This window comes from Ylistrum balloti, unplaced genomic scaffold (assembly GCF_031769215.1).
Source record: "Ylistrum balloti isolate Yb309-2 unplaced genomic scaffold, AGI_CSIRO_Ybal_v1 Utg371132, whole genome shotgun sequence".
In the NCBI taxonomy this organism is placed as follows: Eukaryota; Metazoa; Mollusca; class Bivalvia; order Pectinida; family Pectinidae; genus Ylistrum; species Ylistrum balloti.
The window spans coordinates 740,713-768,712 of NW_026782621.1; the positions used below are offsets into that span (position 1 = coordinate 740,713).

Consider the following 28,000-nt stretch of genomic DNA (forward strand, 5'->3'; position numbering starts at 1 on the left):
ACCAGTAATATTAACTTGTCTGTGATAATGACTCGCCAGTAACATCGATTTGTCTATGATAATGACTCGCCAGTAACATCGATTTGTCTATAATGACTCGCCAGTAACATCGATTTGTCTATAATGACTCGCCAGTAATATCAACTTGTCTGTGATAATGACTCGCCAGTAATATTAACTTGTCTGTGATAATGACTCGCCAGTAATATCAACTTGTCTGTGATAATGACTCACCAGTAATATCAACCTGTCTGTGATAATGACTCGCCAGTAATATTAACTTGTCTGTGATAATGACTCGCCAGTAATATTAACTTGTCTGTGATAATGACTCACCAGTAATATCAACCTGTCTGTGATGACTCGTCAGTAATATCAACTTGTCTGTGTAACTCACAAGTAATATCAACTTGTCTGTGATAATGACTCGCCAGTAATATCAACCTGTCTGTGATGACTCGTCAGTAATATCAACTTGTCTGTGTAACTCACAAGTAATATCAACTTGTCTGTGATGACTCGCCAGTAACATCAACTTGTCTGTGATAATGACTCACCAGTAATATTGACTTGTCTGTGATAATAACTCAACAGAAACATTGACATGCCTGTTATTTTGATTCTTCGGTAATTACATAGATGTTATCTATTTCTATAACACATTGACACAACTAACTACACAGTCTGATGCAACTATACTCAAGCCTATACTGTTGATCACTAAATACACTGAAACACAAATCAAAGTTGGTAAAAACGCCAAATCCATATAAAACATGTTCTTAAACTTCAAGATACAAGTTTATGACTACTTTGAAGTCCATTCCCATCCAATAGCGCTAGTTCTTTGGACCAAATAAACTCAAACTTCATTCAGTGCTTCCCTACAACATGGCTTGCTAAGGATTGCTTTATAATTTTCTGATGTGAAGATCATTTTTTCCTGAATAACACAAGTTCCCTTTTACAGATGAAACTTGACTTCCATACTGCTTTTCATAAACAAGAGTGCTTTTCAGGTTGAAATGTCACATATAGTTCAAGGTCGCCATTACTATAAACAACAACTCAAGTTCTGTATAATAACTCAAGTTCTACTTCACTGATCAATCTCAAACTTTACAGAACAGTTCATGTACAATTAAAAATTCTAGGGGAATTAGCATTGTCCAGCAATATTGTTTCTGTTGTCCTCCTTAAAAACAAAGTGATAAAACCCTTTTGTTACAAATTGATATCTTTATGAAAGTATTTCATCAATGACATCTTTTTGATACAAGAATCCAATTAGAGAAAATATGAAATAAAACCCAAAGACACTGTTAAACGAGGTAGATTTTAATCGTTTACATCATTACTTGACTATCAAAGTATAAAAAAAAATCAATTGCCTTCATGACAAGATCAAAGAGTGCATAGTTTCATTATTGGCACTTCAAGGTCTTTATTAAATCTATAGGTCATTCAACATTTACAAAAGCGACGTAATTCTCAAACAATGGTAAGGTTGATAAGGAAGGGCAATATCATTGTATAATTAAGCTCAAATTCCTGATTTCTGTTGGTGTAAAAAATTTTAAATAATTTAAATTACAAAATGTTAATTAGCAAACAAACAAAATCATTGTCCAATCATTATAAAGGAAATATCTGTGTATATCTGAATGTGAATTCCAAATAGAAATTTATCCATTAATGATAATAGCCCAGTTATTTAGTGCTATCAATATGGAGCAGCATTTTGTTGTCTAATGATTTGCAAAACCCTCCACAAGATATTTGTCTTTGCACAGTTTAGTGACCTATGTGCTATACCTAAATTCATTTGTCTGTAGATCTTGCATAATGCTGTTTTTATTGTTGTCGGTCTTGTCCATTCAGAAATCCCTAATCCAGGTTAAAAACTAAGATTCATGAGGGTAATTAAGTCCTGCCAAATTCATTAGCCACCAAAACCAATATTCAATTAAAATTATATCTCCTGTGTACCTAGTAAATATCTTTTTAAATAATCTCAAAATGTTTTGCAATTATCCCATCTTTTCTTGACAACATCATCACTGATCCTTCTGGGTACTCTGAAGGAGAGTTAATTAGAAGAGAAATTTTGTAATTCAAGATAAAAGGATATGAAATCATTAGAAAAAAAAATCATTGACTGCAGTGTTTAGGTTCATAAAAAACAGTAAAATCATCTGTTATGGCATAGAAGCAATGTTCATCAATTAAATAAACCACTAGGGAGAAATTAGCTTCAAATATTAAATGATTTGGAATGAAATGACTAGAACTAATAGAAAATTACAAACTCAAGCTACAAAGTGATATATTAAACAAAACAGACTAATTTCAAAATTGATGATCAAAAGTTTGAGGTATCAATCATACTCTGGACTCTGAAATGAACACTTTCTGGTTCTCTTCCAAGAACATATATTACCTTGAAAGAGTTCAACTTAATTAAACTTTAAAGACTCGAAGCCTACAAATCTTATAGGAAGCAGGAAAGACTTCAGATGGGACCATAAACAACATCAAACAAAAACCTGAAGCTAATATGCTAAACATATTATGTAAATATAAGATTAAGTGATACTGTTTAGTAGTCAAACCTTATGATATTTTAACAAAAAAAAAAACAAAACAAAAATTCAGAAAAATTTGGTAAATTAAACTTTTTCATTAAACCAATAGCATGAGATGAGTTTGTGAACTGATCTTTTCTGTATTAACAACTATTTCACAGGGTTTAGCAACAATGATAAGGAAAAGTACTCAGGTCACGGACAGAGGATATTAGCTATCTAAAGCTCTTTTTAAAACATGTGCTTTTTTGTAATTTAGAAAATCATTTTTATTTTATCCCTTTTTTTAATCTTTACAATCAATATCTGATTCCTTATCCTAGAAAAATTCTCTCTAGTACTCGACTTTCATCAGAGGAAACAACATTCTTTGAAATCCTCTAAGGCAACAGATTTTGTAGTGATTTTTTTGTCTTATTTGTGTTTTTGTTAAATATGAAAGTATAAATGATGTGCCAGTCAACCATCACAAGATGTAGGACAAAGGTAATTTTTTTACACAAGGATGGATAAGTTTTATGTGGGAATTCATGAAATTCAGTTGTCGATAGCGACCAAGCTGAGGTTGGTCAGAAATTAATCAATATCTATGGACAGTTATTAAATAGACATAACATTTGGGTTTGTTTAGAAGTAATTCCTTTTAGAAACCTTCCAATAGTAACTACATGTAGGACCTTACCTGATTTTTCATCTGATATATGATTTGTGAAATGGGTCTTAGAATTTTTCACTTTACTGGGCGCTTGGCACAATTGACGAAAAATTGTAACAAGTATCATAAGTCACATATCAGATTTAAGATACTTTGTTTATCACATGATGGATTATTACAGTAAATATTACAGAAAATGGACATTTCCATGTCAAATTTGAGGTCGTTTCAGCTCCATAAATGTGGTCCACAATGCATCCATTGAGTATGTGACGTCATTTCGTTACCTAAACTTGGTGAAACATTATGCTATGTTAAACATGTGGAATATGACAAAATATGACATGGGTATTTTCACTCAATTTGAAAGCAATCATGTAACAAGACTGGTTGTTTTTATTATGTTTGTAAATTCAGGGTTCTAAGATTACACCAGGTGACACATGTGGTAAACAGATTTCAATTTAATGCTAAAAGATCAAATTTCATAGTTATTACTGATATTGAAATATAGGTCAAGCTGGCAAAAATTTCCAATGTCAATCTGATTTTCTGGTATGAAACTGTTCTTATAGCATAACAGAGTGTCGAGACATCTCCTGTCCATGAAATGAAACAGGTTTAATTTCTATTGGATGAGGTGAAACCTTACTGCCCCTTCTTTAATGCCAAAAAATATCACTGGACAGATGATAACAAGTTGTGAAAGTGCTATTGTAGTTTACACAACAGAGTTCTTCTCAGGTCAAATGATAGAGTATTGTTGAAAACTCAGTTTTTGAAATATGTTACCATTGTGGCTCCTCTTAATTGAAACTTATGATTGATCATGAAAGACCCTAGCTGAAATCAAACACAGGTAAGTCATTGAAAAACTAAGGACGCAAACATTGAAAAAAAAAATGAACACAGGTAAATAAAAAATGTATTCAATCACTGCAAAAATTAACAAATAACATTATCATTAAAAACATGTGCTGCGACTTAGTGAAGGAATGGTTGTATTACTGGGGTTTGTGTATAGGACTACTGGCAGGCATCTGTATTAACATTTAGAACTTCAATCACATTCCTTGTGGTGGGGAAAGCTTCGTACACCTTTGGCAACAAGGAGGTAGGAATATTTAACCTGCAACAAAAACCAGACAAAAAAGATCTTAAAAAAACGGTGATATACAAAAAAAAATGTGCTGATATCTCTAGAAATATTGGTTACTTTAAAGAGGAATGTTATCGTTTTAATTTCAAATTCATATAGACAAAAAAATATTTAAGTTTAATTTCCAGAATGGCTTCCTTTGCATTAAAAGAAAGGGACAGTTTCTAAATGCATGACATTATAAGGAATGAAAATTACACTTTATCATACAATATTTCTTTTCAATTCTGTTATGAATTGTTTTCTCGATAAAATTGTCATACCTTTTTATATTCATCCATTGTTTTGACATGAGTATAAAAACATCCGGTGCCCCAGATAGCATGGCTTCCATCTCCACTAACTGTAAGTAAATAGCAGCCAAATTATTTTTTTATAACAAATATCATTATGCTTTATTTATTACAGGTTGTATGTTATGAAGGTGCAGAGATTTTGGTTTACAAGAACAGAAATGTTCCAGCTATAGGCTTAAAAAAGTATTAGTTTGTTGCTTGGAGATGAAAGATATATTGCTGTAGTTTTGAAGTTTTGTAGAACATGTCTAACACATACCTGCCACCTATCAACAGAAATAATTCAAAATCAATCATTTACCTTGACATAATTGCTTGTCTCTATTTTGGAGATAGAAGCATATATACTCTCACTAGTATGCTTCCAAATGCTTTAACATACCAAACTTTGAGATACACTATTCATTATAAGTTAATAGTGATGTCATGGAATTTTAAACTCAAATAAATTCTCAAGGTAAGGCTTTAACCTTAAGATTTAAGTCTGCATATCTGCACAGAGCCTGAAGGACCAATTACCTATTTAAAATACCTAAACACCCTTTTTATCTTTTTGTACATCATTGAGAATTTCAAAAATCTAACATAAATTTGTACTAACCTTGCCATTAGGCATTTTGCCTGTGACTTGCCTTCCAATGGACATGATAACTCCCAAGGCCACAGAATATGCAACAGCACTGTAATGTTAAAATACACAACAGCTAGAGTGATACAATATGTTTCAGGTAGTTCTCATACTAGTACAGTCAAAAACAAACCAGGATCTGGAACTCAAATTTCAGGAGCATTTCTTTCCTACTCCTCTCACAAATCAGAGTGTATTAAAATCTCAATCTAGGGCATGTACCAGAAAACCATTAATAGCATTAACAGATACAAGGCTGCATTTATCACTCATACTTGTTAAAATGTTCCAACTATCATTTCAGGCCACTTTCGCTGAATAAATCTCAGCCCTGCAGTGCCCTACCTAGAGCTTACAGAACTACCCTTAAGATTCAACAAATTGGTCCCTTTATTAAATTTCATGCCAATTATATGAGAATGTCATGTAGAAAAAAAACAATAATGACGGAAATGCTGTTTCTAATTTCCATAGATTAACAAACTAATTGTGAAATGAAATCTTCACAGAAAGCAATTATCATGGTATTAAGAAGGGGGAAGGAAGTTACAATACCAGTTTCACTTTGTGTGCTTGAACTAGAAACTTGTTTCTTTAACATCTTTTTGTAGAAGTTAACCATTAAGCTAGTCAAAGCATCTTATTAAAAGTTTTATATCTTCCATCCAAACACTTGTTTTAGAAATGGTTTATTATATCTTCTACCCAATCATTTTCTAGAAATGAATTATTGAATCTTCTGCTCAAACACTCTTTAGAAATGGACTATTACATCTGCTACCAAAACACTTTTTAGAAATGGACTATTACATCTGCTACCAAAACACTTTTTAGAAATGGACTATTACATCTGCTACCAAAACACTTTTTAGAAAAGGACAAGTGAATCTTCTATCCACTGATTAGAAATGGACTTTCATGTTCTCTGCCAAAACACTTTTTAGAAAATGACTGTTAAATTACAAAAGCACATTTAAGAAACTTTACAATACCCTTTAACAATATTGTTATTGTCATTGATGTAATTCCTTGGCACCAAGATTTATTTTTTCTCTTTTCTACTTTTGTATCTGTGATAAAGAAACACCAATCAAAATACCAAGATCACTTCAAGATATTGTGAGCATTCAATCTATGTGGCATAATGATAAAAAAAAAACAAATTAAAAATATAACATGAAATCCAATGTAACAGCAACTGCTTTTTTTCATTCGTGGTTCTGACAATATCAGTTGAAGATTTTTATGAACGAATTCCCTATCCGAGACCATCTAGCTCCCTGATTGTACCTACCTTGATCCCCGTGAGAGGGGCATCAGATTGTAGAAATAGTACGCCAAAGTAAGGATGATATTCAGCACTGAATCAACATCCTACAAAACACACAACATTGATATTGTCATCAGAGTATTTTAAACTTTGGTATTATACTTATATAGACAGGAAATTCTGAAGGAACTTAAGGTTTTCAACAATGACATGGTCACGCTGCCATGATGTATTGGTAACCATTACAACACAAGGTGTGTGATGAGATTCTCAGATATGACCCATATTAGTGACACAACACTAGCAGAACCAAACTGTCAGAAAAAACAGCTGAACTGTCAGAACAAGATATAAGAATTGTTTGTGTAAGAAATAGCATATGATATTTGTAACACTGATAACACAAGAATTATGTGACACCATCACCACAAGATCTTTGTGACATGGATAGTTGTGCACTGTCAATACAACATGTTTGCAATACTGATAACACTAGATATGTGTGACACCATCAGTACGAGATCTCTGTGACCTGGATAGTTGTACACTGTCAGTACAACATGTTTGTAACACTGATAACACTAGATATGTGTGACACCATCAGTACGAGATCTTTGTGACCTGGATAGTTGTACATTGTCAGTACAGCATGTTTGTAACACTGATAACACTAGATATGTGTGACACCATCAGTACGAGATCTTTGTGACATGGATAGTTGTGCATTGTCAGTACAGCATGTTTTTAACACTGATAACACTAGATATGTGTGACACCATCACCACAATATCTTTGTGACATGGTTAGTTGTGCATTGTCAGTACAGCATGTTTGTAACACTGATAACACTAGATATGTGTGACACCATCAGTACGAGATCTTTGTGACCTGGATAGTTGTACATTGTCAGTACAGCATGTTTGTAACACTGATAACACTAGATATGTGTGACACCATCAGTACCAGATCTTTGTGACCTGGATAGTTGTACATTGTCAGTATAGCATGTTTGTAACACTGATAACACTAGATATGTGTGACACCATCAGTACGAGATCTTTGTGACATGGATAGTTGTGCATTGTCAGTACAGCATGTTTGTAGTACTGATAACAAGATATTTGTGACATGTTTGGTAAAAAGAAGACCTTTGTAACAAGATATTTTTCAGCATAGGCAAGTTGTACAGCACTTTTTTTACCTAAATTTAGGGTTAATTTTTGGGTCAAAAATGAGAAATTTTAAGGGAAATTTAGGGCTAAAAATTAGATTATTTTGTAACTAAGCTGGAAACATGGATTCACTGTTCAACTGCCATTGACTGCCTACTCTTAATAGAATGGTAAACTACATTAAAACACATTAGTATGAATTTAATGATGATATTTTCAAAGTTTTAAGAAACATAAAAAAACCCACCAAAATAGGAATCGAAGTGAAAAATTTGGGCTTTTTATACACATGAAATTTGAGAGATATACATTCAGTACTTCTTCAGAAAGAGCAATAACAATCTTTACTAGGCAAAATCCAATATGGCTGCCTGTTGGCCATTTTGTTTTTCTGATCAGTCTCAATCTCAAACAGGCACAACTAGGGACCTAAAGGAACCTATATATGCAATTTGAGAGAGATCCACCTTTTACTTCTCAACAAATAGCGATAACAAAAATTGTTTACAGATGGACAGACCAAGGACGCAGAGCGATTTGAATAGCCCACCATCTGATGATAATGGGCTAAACATGATCCTGCGTGGGATGTTTCAGTTTATCATTAATCTCTAATCTAAGCAATATCGGTACCACAACACATTTATCAATGATAATATCAGATGTGGCCTCTGGAGTTCTAGTGATAAAAATCTTAACTGTCATGAAAAGAGAGAATTAATGAAGCCAGACAAATATGTATCTCTAAATTACCTCTGTTTTCCTCTGCAAGTGAAACCTGATAAACGTCTTTTACTAATTACAAAGAGGAAATAATGTTGATTTTAAAAAAAGGTCACTTGCAACAATATAGAATTAGAAAGAGAGAAAAAGGCTGGGAGTATATGTACCCTATGGTCAAAAAATATAAAACCTTTAGTGGCAAAACTGAGTGCAAACAACTCAGTTTTACCACTAAAGAAGCCCAATTTGGCTGTCTCTTGTGATTGATTCCTGAAAAATCAATACATCAACAAGTCATGTCAAATATTAACATAATGTCATAGACAGGGATAATTCAGAGAGGCTGCTTGCAGTCTGGGGATAATTCTACATAATTGATGAAATTACATAATACTAAGGTAGTGCACTATAACTGCGTTGTAGCTGAACTCAGCTGACATAACATGGTGAATTGACAGTTCATGTGAGTGCACAAGAGAAACAAAATCACAGAACAGTCTAATCTGTAAATACTGTGGAATTATATAGATATAACATATCAAATGATTTACAAGTGTTAAAACCTAATGATTTTTAAGGGGACCATCTACTTACTAGGGACTAGGGAGTTGGATGAAAAAAAATGCTGTCACAATATACAAGTCAATATATACCAGCTGATGTGCATACAGATATATACCGGTATCTACTTGATTCATAAGAAGATGAAGTTAAAAAAAGTACAAATTTTGCGTCAATATAATCAAATACTTATCATTAGTCTGTGATTACATTAAATCCAAAAAATATGTTTTACCATTTCTCGAAATTCAATAATAAAATATAACATTTTTCATTTTAGAATATAATTTTTTTTGGAAAGGTGAAATATTGAAGTAACTTCAATATAACAGTATACCAAGTTTTAGTGAATAGTAAAACTATAAAGATTTTACAGTTATTTCTTGAGGTTTTTAACACCAAAACACACCAAAGATGTAAAATTCACATCATCTGTGTTACAATACTGTGAATAGATATTAGCAAAGGAAAATTAGAAGCTGATAGATACAAGCTGATATATACACTATTATATATCTCCTTGATTCATAAGACAACAAATTCAAGATCAAATTTTACATCAATGTAATCAAATACTTATCATAAGTCTGTGATTACTTTGAATCCAAAAGTCATGTTTGATCTAGAAATTTTCAGTTTGAAATCAAAGAATGATACTTGAAGCTATAATGCACATAGTTTAACAGAAATGAGAAAGAAAAAAACAAAAAACAAGAGGCCAAACTGGTCTGCATTGCTAACCTGTCTACACTTTAGCTATTAAGCAATTTTAATAAAGAATTTCAATTATGAAAAACAATTTCTGATATAATTTTTCTATTGGGTTCCGCCCTCACTGTCAAACAGAGGTCAGACTCTCCATCCACAAAAATTGCTTCTGAACAAAGTTGAACAATATCCTTGAATGGAAGGACTTTTAAGAATTTACATTTCCCAAACTGGGCCCATCCCTCTTGCCCTTGGGGGCTGGGATGCATCATTTATACAGTTCTTAGTCCACTTCACCCAAGAATACTTCAGATCAAGTTTGGGCAACTTCTGTATATTCTTATAGGAGGGATAAGATTTTAAAGATCCTTGCAAAAATTTCACCATTTGGACCCTTTTGGGCTCCTGCTACAGGAGAAGTAGGAATTTAGTCTATATTACCCCTTTTGGGCCCAGCCCCGCAGGACCCTGGGGAGCCCACAATTTATACAAAATTTGTTCTTCTCTCCCCTAAAATGTTTCTGATCATAATTTGGTCAACATCCTGTAGGTCATTTATGACTAGTAGCCATTTGTATGAAAAAGTTGACAGATGGATGGACGGATAGACGGAAAGATGGAACCCGCAATATGCCATAAGCTCACTTGGTCCTACTGGCCAGGTAAGCTAAAAACACAACCATTTTCACTGATACAGCATGAGGGCTTCCCTTTTGTTACAGAGTTACCACTAATCCCACAGGAGGGCCTCATCTAATATTGCTGGGTCACCACTGATCCTGAGGAAGGTCCCATCTTATATTAATGAATCACCAATAATCCTGAGTAAGGTACCATCTTAAATTAATGAATCACCACTGATCCTGAGGAAGGACCCATCTTATATTAATGAATCACCACTGATCCTGAGGATGGACCCCATCTTAAATTAATGAATCACCACTGATCCTGAGGATGGACCCCATCTTATAAAACTGGGTCACCACTGATCCTGAGGATGGACCCCATCTTATAAAACTGGGTCACCACTGATCCTGAGGATGGACCCCATCTTATAAAACTGGTCACCACTGATCCTGAGGATGGACCCCATTTTATAAAACTGGGTCACCAATGATCCTGAGGATGGACCCCATCTTATAAAACTGGGTCACCACTGACTCTGAGGAAGGGCCACGTCTTATATTTCTGGGTCACTAATCATACTGAGGATGGACCCATCTTATATAACTAGGTCACCACTGATTAGTAGGAGGGCCACAATTGGGTCACTACTGATCCTACAGTTCAGCCTCATTAATATAGCCATCTGTTTTCATATTAATGGTAAATAACAGACATGCTTTCATTGTATCGGGTTGTGCTGTGTAGCTGGCCACCAATATATCCAGCCAGAGGCAAGATGAAATTTAGTGGCCGGATCAGAGGGGCATTTTATATTGCAAAATGGCAATCTGTTTTCAAATTTACCGGCAGGAGATAGATACAGAGGCAGATTAACATTACCAATGATCCAGAAGGAGGGCCCAACTTTATATTACTGGGTCAATATCACTACACACATGTAACGAGCTAAATATTACATCTGGTGATTCATAAAGATACTTAAATTTTCATTAATTTTACAAAGGTGTTTTTCAAAGTATTCATCAAAAGGGTTTTCCCTAAAACCTATAAAAGTTCTTCCAGTTAATCACAAATTAACACCATGACGTTGTATCGCCACACTTCGAATGTAAATTTCATATTTCCCATTAACAACATTTCTCAAAATGTAACACGGTATTGCATAGGATACAATACAAATTTGACATGGTAAGTGTAAATCGAAACTACACACGTTTACAAACATCCTTCTTGTAAGAGTTCACATTTGTGCCTCCTGCAGTACAAATGTAGGTTACATTTACTATAAATAAGTAAAATTGTGTAACTTTCATTTAAATGCTGCACAAATGGCAGTGTGGTCTGTGTAATACTGGAAGATAGTGCCCAATTTGATGATGTGAATGTCTCTGGTGTAGATAACAAACTACAAAAATGATGGGTAGGTGACCTGATATGCTGCTTGTAAGCATTTTTTGGGGATGACAATGCACTTGGTGTTTTATAAATGTCACAAGTGAAGTCTCCCAACAAGATATTGGGACCAGAAAGCAAGCAATGCAACTGCTTGTTAATTATGATTGTAAATGATGTCAGATAACTTCCTGAGTGGTGACATCCAAATTTTTTTAACCACCGAATGTCAAAACTTGAACTTGTAAAATGGAGCCTTTAAAGCAATGACATGAGAGTTTTGTTAGTTTCCATTTATAGTAACAGTGACTTATTTCACTGCACAAGGTTGGAAGTCAAACTGGTATAAGAAGTGATGTTTGTGATCATGTGTGTAGAGTTTCGTACCAATCAGTTTAGAAATTCAGCCTGTAGAGTAGTGACATGTCAATTTCTGTTGATTTCGTTTTTGACTGCACAAGCTAGAAGTAACGTTTTTGATCATGTGTGTAGAGCTTTGTACTAATCAGTTTGGAAATGCAGCCTGCAGAGCAGTGACAAAGATATTTTCATTTACTTCAATCTATAGCAACAGCAAACTAGTTTTTGACTGCACAAGTTGGAATTTGAACATGTACAAGAAGTGATGGTTGTTATCATGCATGTGGAGTTTCAAACAAATCAGTTTTGAGATGCTGCCTGTGGAATGTTGAAATGAAAATATCTGTTGATTTCTACGTATAATAACAGTAAATAAGTTTTCTGTCTACTTGTATCAGGTTGGAAGTCAAACACAATCAACAGCTGATGTTTGTAATCGTGTGTGTGGAGTTTCCGGACATTTGGATGTGAAATATAGCCTGTAGAGTGATGATGTCATTTTTTACATACAAATATACATGAGGAGGTTATTCCCACCTCTGACAACTCATGGTGAGAGTATAATAATAAAATAAAACAGTCTTAGCCTTAAAGTATCAATTTTTTGGAACAGTAAATGGACAACTCCAATAAAATATCAAAGTAATTTCAATATGACTGTAAACTAATTCTTAATGAATATTACAAGCTATGAAATTTTAAAATTATTTCTCAAAATACACAAAAGAAATGAAATTCACACTATATGTGCAGTTGGATGGGATATCCATTCTATACTACCTATTGTATAAACTATGTTTAGATTCTGTGCTGTAGTGAGCATTGAAATACTTACTGTAACTTTAGTCACTCCTGTCCTCTTGATCTCTTCCTGTAGTTGATTAAACACCGAGTCAAGCTCAGCATGGTATGCCATTGTCCTGGCATGTCTATTTACCACATTCATGGAAAATAAAACTTTGTGATTTCTGAAAATAGAATAGAAACAGTTTCAACAGACGATGCAATAAGCATAATTTAATCAATTGGAAATTTTAAACTTCATTTTACTATAATTTGAATTTAAAAAAAAAATTTCCATTGAAATTCAATGAAACAAGATGGGAGTATACAATGGAAAAGTTCAAGCAGTCATCAATTGCCATGAGTCCTTGCCAGAACTAATGAGTTTGATAAGTTTGTTTTCAAGATATGTTTGCTAAACGCACATGTCTCTAGTCAGGACAAGCATGGAGCCATCCAGTCTGTCATCATCTTTATTATCTCGCCTACTGCTGGGTACCTGTGTGGCAACCAAAAACCCCTGTTGATTTATCTGTCGTTTCTGAAAAATCACAAGCAATCAAATTAGAACCAAAGCAAGGCATTTAATGTATCACCTCAATGGTCAATCACACCTGTTCAGGAAACAAAGTTAATCCAGATAGTCTGTAGAAATTCAATTGGATATCTGGTGTTCCACTGAAGAATTCCAACCCAAGATGTGTTGACATCAAAATGTAATACATAAATAATATAAGAATGAGGCTTTCTCATAATTCTGATCCTACATCTGTTATCAGGTTTTCAAAACTATTTCCAGAAAATCGTTTGGAAATTAAAATGAAATGAAAAATCACATAGAAAAACATTAGCTCTCCTATTTAATACAAAATAAAGAAACTTATTCAAAATGACTTAAATCCTCTTTTGTAGTATTACTATAAAAAAAATCAACAATAAAAAAGATCATTGAAATTAATCACACATGTACATACAAATGAATTGTTTAAAGTACAATAATTTTTATCCCCCTTTCCCCTCTCCCCCCTCCTCCTCCCTAAATCAAAAGATCAGGGGCATCTTGTTTCGTGCTGTGTGTTAGTCTGTCTGTCTGTTTGTCTATCTGTCTGTTTGTCTGTTGTCAACTATAACCTTGCCCATAAATTTTGCACCTTAAGAGGTAGTGCTTTCATATTAGGGATGTATTTTCCTTGTGAGAAGTCCTTTACAGTTGTACCAAACTTTTTGGTCATTTGACATTGACTGTGACCTTTAACCTACATTTGAAAATTTTAAAACATTGGCCTTAATGATTGCACAACGAAGACAAGTGTTTCAAAATGTGTGCATGCAATTAGCACATGCCTTACACAGTATAGTTTTAATGTCCCATTTTAGAATTTTGTTGCAACTTGGGGCATAATATTTCATAAACACATCTTATTTCTAATAATTTTGTGAGGTAAACCAAATCTAAATGCACCATATACAAAAGTGAACAAAACTAATGATAAAAAAATCTCTGAGGGCAATAACACAAAAAGGTACAAACAGCAGAATTTAAGGAAAAACAAAAACAAAACACAAAAAGCACAAACTAAAACAAGAAACAAACAAAAAACTAAAAGATAATAACTAGGGAAAGTTTAGAACAATAAATTGTGCATTGTTCACTTAAACAAAATCTAAAATGAAATTTACAGTTATATAGAAGTCAGGAAAGACCATTAAGATCTCAAGTTACTTACATCCTTGTAGAATACAGAATATATCTACAAATACCCAATCACTCAATGATATAGAAAATAATTTGGAAAAATTATAGATTAATTGTGTTTGATGTTACTAGTATAACCTCAAAGCTTCAAAATTCCATACAAAGGAAAAACATGCTATGAAACCAATCATGCCTGTAATACATTAAACCACATGCTTATCAATGTATTTCTTTTTACCATATATTATCACCAGAAAAACACTTAAATCATGTACTAATTTCAAATTCTTTTCAGTCTACAGGTATGTATAAACAGGCAACTTTTTCTATCCTCTCAGCATATAGTGCCATCTGCGTATTTCAACAGCATGGCTGTCACTAGTGTTCAAACGAGACAACAAACAATCTTAACTCTCTAATGACCAAAGATATCTCATCCTATCATACCAAGTTCAATTATGTTTAAACAAAATAAAATCATCGGTTGAGCTATTTGAGGAAAAAGTAAAAAAACATATTCATCATGGGAACAGTATGAAGAAAGAGAGGAAACTCCTATATAATGTCCATATACTGGACAAACAGCATTATGAAACTGCATACCAGCATGCCAAAATGCTGTACAAAAAACATAATCAATAGTGATTGTACAGATTCTTAAAAGTAAACGGGAAAAAATAGAAATCAAATCAAAGCTCAGTAGCATTTCAGCATAGTTTTTGCAACAAAATTAGGTGAACCTTGACCAAAAATTTGTGTTTCTCACAAGAATACATTCCTCACTCATAAGCAAATATGCATCTCAATGAAGTATGAAATGAGGGCTTTTAAATTCTAGGTGCAACCTTTATAACAGTTATAATACAATTGATGATACAATGCAATTGTAAACATGGCATTCAATACTTTATTAAGGAACAACATTTCTAGTCTGAAATGAAACTTTGATACAGGACAGAGATACTTACTTTAGCAATGTCTAATAAATCTTCACAAGTTTTAGCTTTTTCAATATCATCTTTTAATCCAGAATATGTTACTGATCCTTCTCTGTAACAAAAATAATAATAATATAAGAAATAAATAAAAACAAATGTGGATAAACATAAAACATTAAAAACATCAATTGTCTGAGAGTAAAATGGAAAAGTACATTTATAGCACAGTATCTTAAAAAAGTAAATAAACTAGACAAAGGTAATTAACACATGAATGTACCTATTCCCATGCATAAAAGCATCATGATTTAATGAATTTGCAGATGTTGTCCCATGTGACCTATGACCTTTTTAACTAAAGTGACAACCACCTTAATCTGATCAGTCGTAGAACTTGATGTCATGATAGAATGAGATAAATAGGAACCAAATCTTTGGAGTGGTTCTCTGGATTAGAAACTGATTCAGAATGGCACAGGACAGGATGTCATGGCAGATTGATATATGTAATACTACTATATTTTACTGCAAATAAGCCCCCTCCCCACTGTCACATGTCTTCCAGGAACAGGGGTTGCTTGCAAATAAGCCTCCCCCTTCCCATCAAAAATGAGGAAAAATACTTTCTGCTTCCAGATTAAAAGATACTCAAAAAAGAATATTACGCAGGAAAATTCATGTGTGTTATGCATCCCCAATAAAATGGCAGGGTAACACAATCTACCAATATGTACTAACATAGAGTCTACTTACCCAGAAAAGTGTTCCAACATAGTCTTTCCTAATTTAAATACCAGGTCAAAGTACTGTAACACTTTAACATTATACACAGACCCCCTGAAACACAAAGTTAGACAGATATAAAATAAAACTTACTGCATGCATCTAATTTCACAAAATTGGTTCAGGTGGACCATATCAAAATGGCAAAAAATATTTAAAATTTGCGTTTGTCTTTTCTGTTCTAGTTCCATTTATGTCACATGCTTTAAAAAGTATTGCATTGACTTCTTCTGCCATAACTTTACAAACTTGCCAACTAAACATAACCTGATGCCCTTTCCAGCTAAATTGTATAGTGTATGTTCAGTAAGTAGTTTGGAATTCCGACACGTAGATTGACCAAGAAAATCTGAGTTTTCTGCACCTAGACTATCAGTATATATAAAAATTAGCATACTACCCTTATATGTGTTAGTGCAAAAAAGTATGTCCAGTCAAAACACTATGGAGTGAATGTAAGCCATATCATTATTATATAGAATTAAGTACAAAATAAAACCCGTCATCATTTGACAATTGATTAAGAATTTTTCATTATAAAATCACAATTTTAGACAGCAACACTTTGGTAGCTTCATGTTATAGACAGTGGTCTTGTTAGCACATTTGACATTAAACTGTGATTCATTGAAATGTCAACATAGGTTCTCTGAACTCCTGGTTTAATTTCATGATACATAATTCTGTATGAAAAACAGATAAAGACATACACTGATCAAAATGTTTACACACTGCTTTTGTCAATTTCTAAAACCTAGAATTCAACAAAACACTCCACTGGCAAAAGTTATAAAAGGTACATTTTGCAGATTTTCTTACAAATTCACATTACAAAAATAACCCAACATTTGTATGTAGCCAAATGCATAAAATCCTGGTAATCTCGTCACTTTCATATTTATTTTATCATCATAGGCTAGTCTTACACGTCTTCCTTGCCTGGTTACAATCATACCTTGATATTTCCACCAGGTAATTTATCATAAAGGTCGTTGCACATTCACTGTAAAAATGGCTCTATATACAAGAATGTATCCTCTTGTAATCTAGCAGGCGAACTACAACATACATCTGAACATATTGATAATTTATTCTTGGAGATTTTTCTATCTTTTGAAGCGTAAAAGTGTTCATTAGAATCTTTCTAAATTTGTCTTTCTTACTATTTTGATGATCAATAAGAGAAGCCCTATAATTTACACATGTTACCTTATAAAGCTAATATCAGTTCTGTAACCATCAGTAGTATGATCAGGCATTGTATCTAGCCATAGTACTGCCTGTTCTGGGTCTACCAGGCGACGATACTTCACAGCTACATCAAAAATCTCTCTCCAGGTTAATGATCGTTCTGTAACATACAATATTTGTCAAACATATATAAAGCTAATAATAATGAATAAAGACATATTTCAGCCATCCATTTTTAACAACTATTTCATAAGTAGGTTTATGTGAATCTATCAACTTTAGACTTTTAAGTATAACTTCTTACTCAGGATTACAGAAATCACTACCGAGGGGACTTGGTCAATAGATAAAGTCATTTTCTATTTTTTGTTGTACATGTAATTAAGAAATTAGTTTACCCATTTGTTTGTTTTGTCGTAATCCTTTCCATCTTGCCTGCAATAACAATAGAAAACACCATTAACTAAATCTGACACAAAATTTTGGTTTTTAATTTCATAAAAATCCCTTATAAAATGAAGTTGCTGGAGTGACGAAATTTATTCATGTCAGGATGAGACAAAAGGTACAGGGTAATAGTATATGCACTTGGTAAAATGTAGAGGCCATTAAAAAACAAGACCGAAATTTTGGCATAGAAAACAGAGAATCCAAGAACACTTTTACAAATAATCAATTGAAAATCAGTTTAATCTCTTTTATAACTCATTCAGTTTGTTGTGCCTTTAGCCATTATCATAAAAGTTTTCAAAGTCTGAAAAAGCCATTTTTTTCTGATCTATTTAAATACCAGTAACACTTACCTCTAAAATTTGTGATATATGTATTGATGCCAATCCCATAGCCATATTAAGCTTTCTGTTAGGGGTGTAGCCATCTGTGTTTACCTGGGTTAACATCCCTATTTTATCTGCTTTACATATTAAATTCTGTATATTGGTAGGATATTGTTTTATCAATGTAGGTACAACATCTCTGAAAAGAAAACAAAGAAGTGTTAATATGTTTATATATCAAATTTAGCGGAAAGTAAAGTAGAATTGGTAGTTATCGATCCCTATCAATCTTTCCCTCCTAAAGCAAAAGAAGAAGAAAATGAAGATCAGTATACTGAATATATTAATCATATGGATTTTTGAAAATATCGGAAGGGTTGGCAATGTTGAAAATCCCTTTTGATCTAAATGTTGCCTCTACCCTATTAAATTTGTTTTACTGAGTACCTGGTAAAACAGTAAAATTATAATAGTATCTTGAAATAAGCAAACTTTTAAACTGACAGCAGTCCTTTGTATATTTAAACCTACTCACTTTATATCTGGTTGTAAGCCTGGCTGCTCTTTATATGCATTTCGAAATTGGAAAGGTAAAAGTTTGGCCCAGTGATCTCTGAATTCCTCTGATAAATCTTCGTCCAGCTTTAAGTCTGTTATAGGCTGATCGAGGTGGGAATGTAGATATCGTACATATTCTGTTTGTAAAAGATAACAAAATCAACATAAACCTTCAACCTGGAAACTTGAAATATATTCAGGCATCTTTTTCCTTACATTGAACATTTCCAATAAGATTATAATGATCAACCTATACCAAACTAAGAACCGTTTCATCACCAGAATGATAAAATACAATCAAATCAAATTGAATAATAGTAATTTCTGAATAGCTTTACATGTAAACAATAAATTATTCCTACAAACCTCTTAGATAATGTGCTTTCAAAAATTCTGGCGAGGCCCTCATAACATTGGAATTTTTCACCATCACCTATACAACATAACAAAAGCAATGAGTCAACAATTGAATCTTTACCTAAAATGTGTGGGGGTTTTTAAACAATCTTACAGATTAAAGCTATGTGTTTTTACCTTTCATTCTTTACATGTAGCTATGTTTCTCAAATTTACCCTTTACACTAAAATCTATCTAAATATTACCAAGATATCGTTTTGCTCTTTTTAAACCTGTCATCATTTCCTGAAAGCATTTCAAACAAGTAATCAATTAATGTGTTTCTTCTAAATGCATGTACATCTTATTCATCAATTTTGCACATGTTTCAAGTGTTTCATGAATTTTTGAGTACTTTAATGAATATCTCAAATCTCAATTGATATTGTGTACTATCAATGTCTCATTATCTCATTAATTAATTTATGTCCTGATAATCAATATAAAAATCTGAGTACATAACAGTTTCTCAATCATACAAATTAGCAATCTCTCCAAGAGTGCATCGCTGTGCCCTAATAACACCTCTGTAAATGGTTCACGGCTTTTGAAGATTATTAAAAAAATGTATTGGTGTCCAATAATCAAGTATTTCATCATTTTTCTGATGGAAACTAGACTATCTGTGCCCTTAAATCATTTATTAACACAACAGAATTACCAGCAGAAAATTTTTTTTTTTTTATTTAGAAAGGTATGAATTTAAAGTACACTGATTACCACTGAAACTTTTAAGCAATAATATAGTGTAAAAAGTATAGCACTAACATTCAGTATTAACAATACTTACTTTAGTTGTAGACTTGACACTCTCATAAAACCGGCCCATTGCTGCATCACACAACGCTAACATATACTGACAGTTGATGTTCTCCGGATCTATTTCTAAACATTTCTGAAACAAAAGCGAAAATTAATGCTTATCACAGCTGTAGGAATTTTACAGGAAATAAATCACTTGTGATATGTAAATGGATGAGAATTCAAGTATACCCATGGTTTTGAACCAATACAGGCTTTTTATTCTAGACAAAAAAATACATTTAAAAAAACCAATGGAATGTTAATTTAAAAAGAAATAATAACTACATTGTATATCAAAATTATGCAATGTAAAATTTGTTAACAAAAATATTATCAGTGTATCACTGTACATACTTTAAAGTCCTGGGCAGCCTTCACAGTCTCTCCACTGTGGTACAACATATTTCCTCTTAGCTGGAGTGTCTGGCTGTGACTGGGGTTGGTATTTAATGAATGGTTGAACTTAGCACGGGAAGCTCGCAAGTTACCTAGTTCTCTATGATAAAAGATAAAAGAATCTTGATGTATTTCTTTTGAAACAAACAAATAGGCACCATAAATAATGTGATATCTCAACAGTTTCAGTTAGACAGATTTGTGTTGCATTACCAGAGGAAAAGTTTTGTGAAAGAAAAACCAAATGGTGTATCTTACCTGAAAGCTTGTGCTAAACTTGTAGAGGCATCAACAAAATCAGGTTTGATTTTTAAAACCTCTTTAAACACTTCAATGGCATTCTAGAAAGAAGAAACACAAAACCAAATTAATACTAAAGATACATATGTAATATATATTTACCTTGGTTTTATCCCTTAATACAGAAGTACTCATCCAGTATTAAATATTTACTCTGATTTTACTCCATAGTAAATACTTAGCCTAATGCTACACTGTATTTAGTAAACCTACCCTGATTTTACCATATAGTAAACTTACCCTGATTTTACCATATAATAAACTTACCCTGATTTTACCATATAGTAAACCTACCCTGATTTTACCATATAGTAAACTTACCCTGATTTTACCATATAGTAAACTTACCCTGATTTTACCATATAGTAAACTTACCCTGATTTTACCATATAGTAAACTTACCCTGATTTTACCATATAGTAAACTTACACTGATTTTACCATATAGTAAACTTACCCTGATTTTACCATATAGTAAACTTACCCTGATTTTACCATATAGTAAACTTACCCTGATTTTACCATATAATAAACTTACACTGATTTTACCATATAATAAACTTACACTGATTTTACCATATAGTAAACTTACCCTGATTTTACCATATAATAAACTTACCCTGATTTTTTTACCTATGTATAAACTTACACCTGATTTTACCATATAGTAAAGTTACCCTGATTTTACCATATAGTAAACCTACCCTGATTTTACCATATAGTAAACTTACCCTGATTTTACCATATAATAAACTTACACTGATTTTACCATATAGTAAACTTACCCTGATTTTACCATTAGTAAACTTTACCATATATGTAAACTTACACTGATTTTACCATGTACCATGTAGTAAACTTACACTGATTTTACCATATAGTAAACTTACCCTGATTTTACCATGTAGTAAACTTACCCTGATTTTACCATGTAGTAAACTTACACTGATTTTACCATATAAACTTACACTGATTTTACCATATAGTAAACTTACCCTGATTTTACCATGTAGTAAACTTACACTGATTTTACCATATAGTAAACTTACACTGATTTTACCATATAGTAAACTTACACTGATTTTACCATGTAATCTTACCCTGATTTTACCATGTAGTAAACTTACCCTGATTTTACCATGTAGTAAACTTACACTGATTTTACCATATAGTAAAGTTACCCTGATTTTACCATATAGTAAACTTACACTGATTTTACCATATAGTGAACTTACCCTGATTTTACCATGTAGTAAACTTACACTGATTTTACCATATAATAAACTTACACTGATTTTACCATATAACAAACTTACCCTGATTTTACCATATAGTAAACTTACCCTGATTTTACCATATAGTAAACTTACACTGATTTTACCATATAGTAAACTTACCCTGATTTTACCATATAGTAAAACTGATTTTATGTAGTAAACTGATTTTACCATGTAGTAAACTTACACTGATTTTACCATGTAGTAAACTTACACTGATTTTACCATATAGTAAACTTACCCTGATTTTACTATATAGTAAACTTACCCTGATTTTACCATATAATAAACTTACACTGATTTTACCATATAGTAAACTTACACTGATTTTACCATGTAGTAAACTTACACTGATTTTACCATATAGTAAAACCCTGTAGTACTTACACTGATTTTACCATATAGTAAACTTACACTGATTTTACCATATAGTGAACTTACCCTGATTTTACCATGTAGTAAACTTACACTGATTTTACCATATAGTAAACTTACCCTGATTTTACCATGTAATAAACTTACACTGATTTTACCATATAGTAAACTTACACTGATTTTACCATGTAGTAAACTTACACTGATTTTACCATGTAATAAACTTACACTGATTTTACCATGTAGTAAACTTACCCTGATTTTACCATGTAGTAAACTTACACTGATTTTACCATATAGTAAACTTACACTGATTTTACCATGTAGTAAACTTACACTGATTTTACCACATAGTAAACTTACACTGATTTTACCATGTAGTAAACTTACCCTGATTTTACCATGTAGTAAACTTACACTGATTTTACCATATAGTAAACTTACACTGATTTTACCATGTAGTAAACTTACACTGATTTTACCATGTAGTAATCTTACACTGATTTTACCATGTAGTAAACTTACACTGATTTTACCATATAGTAAACTTACCCTGATTTTACCATATAGTAATCTTACACTGATTTTACCATATAGTAAACTTACACTGATTTTACCATATAGTAAACTTACCCTGATTTTACCATATAGTAATCTTACACTGATTTTACCATGTAGTAAACTTACACTGATTTTACCATGTAATAAACTTACACTGATTTTACCATGTAGTAAACTTACACTGATTTTACCATGTAATAAAACTTACACTGATTTTACCATATAGTAAACTTACCCTGATTTTACCATGTAGTAAACTTACACTGATTTTACCATGTAGTAAACTTACACTGATTTTACCATGTAGTAAACTTACCCTGATTTTACCATGTAGTAAACTTATCCCTGATTTTACCCTGTAGTAAACTTACACTGATTTTACCATATAGTAAACTTACCCTGATTTTACCATGTAGTAAACTTACACTGATTTTACCATGTAGTAAACTTACACTGATTTTACCATGTAGTAATCTTACACTGATTTTACCATATAGTAAACTTACACTGATTTTACCATTTAAACTTACACTGATTTTACCATATAGTAAACTTACACTGATTTTACCATGTAGTAAACTTACACTGATTTTACCATGTAGTAAACTTACACTGATTTTACCATGTAGTAAACTTACACTGATTTTACCATGTAGTAATCTTACCCTGATTTTACCATGTAGTAAACTTACACTGATTTTACCATGTAGTAAACTTACACTGATTTTACCATATAGTAAACTTACACTGATTTTACCATATAGTAATCTTACACTGATTTTACCCTGTAGTAAACTTATCCCTGATTTTACCATGTAGTAAACTTACACTGATTTTACCATGTAGTAAACTTACACTGATTTTACCCTGTAGTAAACTTACCCTGATTTTACTCATTATTGAATATATCCTATTTTACCCTGGTACCATTGATTTATCCTTATTTTTCCCTGTAGTATGAACTTACTTTTATTTCACCCCTGAAGTGATGACTTACCCTGATTTTACCACGGTAGTACAGTGTCAGCCCCAGGTGATAATAAGAGGCTAGATATAAGTGATCCTCATTCTTCAGATTCATCTTAAAATCATCCTCTGCTTCAACAAAGTTCTACAAAAAAAAAACAAAGTTTCTTTTTTCACAATTTTATCAAGTTGTAATTATTTCTGTACTCATTTATTAAATTTTCTGTAACATTTCAGACTTTTTCGTAAACATCTTCAAATGAAGACACATTTCTAGTAGTTCACATCATAAAAAATCTGCTTAATCACATATACAGTAAACCTTTGGTCAGTTTGAACAAAATTACTTAAATATTGTTGAACCTGTTCAAATTGCACACATAAAAATTATGCTCTTGTGCTCTTGAAACTATCTCTTTGAACTATCAGAGTAAAAACATTACCCTATATCATAACTATTTAAAAGTGCCCTCGCAGGGCAGGAAACTACCAGTCGGAAATTACATTCTCTTGAGGGATGGGTTCGATTATAAAATTATTACCATTTAAAACATTTACTGTAATGCAATACATGTTAATCAACTGTTAAGAAATCACAAGTTTTATTTTGATATTCATAAATTTGGAGACTGTGACGAATCTGCTTGTGTATTGGCGGAAGTTAGCATTGACAAAGTATGGATTGAGATTTAATATGGCTACAGATTTATGTTTGTTAAAATCTTTAAGAATATTGCAATCATTGGGACAGTCTTGACCTGATTATTTTTTCAAAATGTGAAGTGGAACAATGTTAATCTTTTGACAAAACACACACTGACATCCCATGGTCCATATATATTTAGGGCCTCTAGTCATGTTAGCAGGCACACCCACATTGTTATGTCAAGATGTGAAATAAATCACACTACAAATCAATGCTAAGTGACATCTATGTGTATAATCTGACGCTATCAATTGCATCATTTAAAGCCTACTACCCAAGTGTTAAACACTGACGTGAATAGTGACCACATGGAGCAATTATTGCGATGCCTTTTTACAACAGAGAGATGTGTGGTCACATGATAAGTTTGAACAATTCGAAATATAAATGAAACAAACTTGAAAGGGTTCAAAATATACCTAGACAGAAAATTATTATCAAATCTGGTACATAAAGAACACCTGAATCCATTAAAGAATTGCTTATCAAAACTGATAGTTTGAAATAAAAGGATGTGTTTTTCTCTGAACTCAATATTAAGCGCTTACTGGTGGACTATCTGGTGATCTTACCTTACTGCTGGACTATATGGTAAGCTAAATTTACTTGTGGACTATAAGGTAAGTTTACTTTACTGGTGGACTCTTGTGGTAAACTTACCTTACAAGTGGACTATATGGTAAGTTTGCTTTACTGATGGAATCCATGGTAAACTTACTTTACATTTTGACTATATGGTGGTCTTATCTTACTGATGGACTATATGGTAAGCTTACCTTACTGCTGGACTATATGGTAAGCTTACTTTACTGGTGGACTATATGGTAAACTTAGCTTACTAGTGGACTATATGGTAGCTTACCTCTAAAAGCAGATGGATGATACCCCTCATGAAGTATACTTTGCTGTCAGGGTGAAATTCCTCTGCCCTAATCAGGTCTCTTAAAGCCTCATCATAATCTTTTAAAGCCAAATGAAGCTGCACAAACAAAAATGAAAATTAGCTAAATTTCATAGAATAGAAGTTTTTATAACACAACCTGTAGAAGATTAGTATGCGATGTTTCGATGACTACACAGTCACCTTAAACAGACATATGACCAGTGTGAAGCATACTTGCACTGATGTATCTAGTGTAAGAGATGGTAAGAAATCTACTTTTTCCACTGTACTATAATTCTAAGAATACTAAGGTTGTAACTTCTATTGACATTACCAACACGAATTATGTGTTCCAAAATATGGGTAAATCTTAGGTATCATAACAGTCAGAACTACATTTTAATTTTCTATTTCCCATCAAAACACCCATGAAGTAAACAAAAAACCCAGTGGATTTGCATCACTCACCTAGTATTCAATGCTTTTCATAATATGTTTAAATTTCACATTATTGACCCTAAAAGTGGGACTAATTTAAACCAACTATCATAAATGTCATCAATATCAAAGTATTGTTTTATCCTATTTATCTTTGATATTTCGTGAACAACTTGGACGCCACAGACCTGTATCTGAAAGACATGTCATAATACATTGCAAAAATGATATTTCAGAGGTTACCAACTTTTAATTACATTGTGTGTGTATGTAGATTATATATTTACCTCAGCCCGTCTGGCATATGGTTCAAACTGTGTGGTACTTCTCTTTATGGCCTCAGTGAAGTCTCGCATGGCACTCACAGCATTACCTCTCTCCTACAAAATAACAAACAAATATTGATGCACAAATAACAAAACTTTTTTGATTAATTCACAATTAAAGTTTGAAATAAGACGAGGTCTAGTGGCCTTGATGGTTACCTGAGGTAAGCAATACTGACTATTAATGTTTATCAAGTAATTAGCTTTCAAGTGTCCCAAAAAAGAAATTGCAACATTAATGATAGTAAGACTTGATGTGTTTTAAGACTTTGGGGGCCCATCAGTGTCAATATATGCATACTATCAAAACTATCATCCTATACTAATACCAGGTAATTCTTTACAAGTAATTTTTGATGAAAAACTAGAATTGTTGTCTTGGGGCCAATTCATAACCCCTGCCAACAGAGTTACTTGTAGAATAAGAAAATGGTATTTTATTTTGTTCACATGTGATATATATAATCCAGTCAGTAGTTTAAGAGTAGCTGGTACATTGTTGAGTTCCCAAAAGGGCATAAGATTCCAAAAAGGACAGATAATAAACCTGATATAAATTACCCATATTTGCAATGTATAAGAATTACTGCCAGCAAATTTTGTTGAAATCCACTCAGTAGTAAAGGAGAAGTAGCTGGTACATCAATGCTATCCAATGAGGCATAACTTTCCGAAATGAGGAAGTAACTCGACTTGATATAGATTATGCACATCTACAATACCAGTGTATATATATATATCTAATTCACTATTTTGGTTCATCTTTAGTCAGGGAAGGTTTCTGCAAAATTTCATTAAAATTGGTTCAGAAGTTGAAAGTTTATTGACAAACAATGCAGGACAAAAGGCAATTGCAATAGGTTACCATGAAACTTTGTTTGATAAAGAACATTTCAGAACTCCAGACTTTACCATGAAATTGTTATAACTGACATGATCAGACACTATCTAACAGAACTGAAAAGACTTTGGCTTATCACACTGACATTACACTAAAACATAATTTGATCAGACATTCTCTAACAGACTTGAAAAGACTTTGGCTTATCACACTGACATTACACTAAAAAGTGAATTGATTAGGCACTGCCTCAAGGCCATGATTAAACACAAGCTTAACATTCCAGCAACCTCATCTAGATACACTCTGGTAATTGATACACATGGTCATAACAATGACTTCTCTTGTTATGTTCACATTAACCTCCAGTGAGGTAATAGTATCTATGGTAAGATGTGTGCTTATGACCCCTGCCATGATGAATTCAAGATAACAATAAATGGGTTTGATATATTTTTGATAATGAATGAATACAACATAGATTAGATATAAGTATGTGAAGTAAGTGACATGCATTTGTTCATAAATATATTCCCTGTCAATATTGGGGAAAATAGTATGATACAAACCTGAACACCTCTCCTCACGTGAGCAATTCCAAGAATGTAGTAGGCTGCCAGTGTCTCGGGTTTATCCTTGAAATATCAATAAGTGATAAACATTAGAAGACATATGATTTTTTTTTTCAGTGATTCAATGGACCTTAATGCTTATAAAAATTTCTTTCATTTCACCATTGTTCACTATCAAACTACTCTGACCATGCTTATCAAAGACCAATTACGAAGTATTTATTGCAATTTTTACTGAAATTTTGCTAGATATGTGTGGGCTTATTTCAAGACATATGCATATTGCCAGATAAGTACA

At 32.5% G+C, this 28,000-nt stretch overlaps 1 protein-coding gene across 1 annotated transcript in view; it reads right to left on the reverse strand.

Moving 5' to 3' along the window:
* Window positions 1-1,322: 1,322 nt before the first annotated feature.
* LOC132560973 (tetratricopeptide repeat protein 13-like) overlaps window positions 1,323-28,000 on the reverse strand; it is a 29,636-nt gene continuing 2,958 nt past the window's right edge. Inside the window, exons 5-24 of the mRNA XM_060225681.1 lie at window positions 27,700-27,765; window positions 26,251-26,343; window positions 25,505-25,621; window positions 23,968-24,081; window positions 20,717-20,799; window positions 20,417-20,558; window positions 20,049-20,153; window positions 19,228-19,294; window positions 18,839-18,998; window positions 18,331-18,502; window positions 17,926-17,962; window positions 17,546-17,687; window positions 16,307-16,390; window positions 15,584-15,665; window positions 13,345-13,460; window positions 12,972-13,104; window positions 6,618-6,697; window positions 5,297-5,375; window positions 4,663-4,742; window positions 1,323-4,369 (exon numbers count right to left, since the gene is read on the reverse strand). Of these exons, the coding sequence (XP_060081664.1) occupies window positions 4,267-4,369; window positions 4,663-4,742; window positions 5,297-5,375; window positions 6,618-6,697; window positions 12,972-13,104; window positions 13,345-13,460; window positions 15,584-15,665; window positions 16,307-16,390; window positions 17,546-17,687; window positions 17,926-17,962; window positions 18,331-18,502; window positions 18,839-18,998; window positions 19,228-19,294; window positions 20,049-20,153; window positions 20,417-20,558; window positions 20,717-20,799; window positions 23,968-24,081; window positions 25,505-25,621; window positions 26,251-26,343; window positions 27,700-27,765 (2,055 nt within the window). The 3' untranslated portion in view covers window positions 1,323-4,266. The remainder of the gene's footprint in view (window positions 4,370-4,662; window positions 4,743-5,296; window positions 5,376-6,617; window positions 6,698-12,971; window positions 13,105-13,344; window positions 13,461-15,583; window positions 15,666-16,306; window positions 16,391-17,545; window positions 17,688-17,925; window positions 17,963-18,330; window positions 18,503-18,838; window positions 18,999-19,227; window positions 19,295-20,048; window positions 20,154-20,416; window positions 20,559-20,716; window positions 20,800-23,967; window positions 24,082-25,504; window positions 25,622-26,250; window positions 26,344-27,699; window positions 27,766-28,000) is intronic.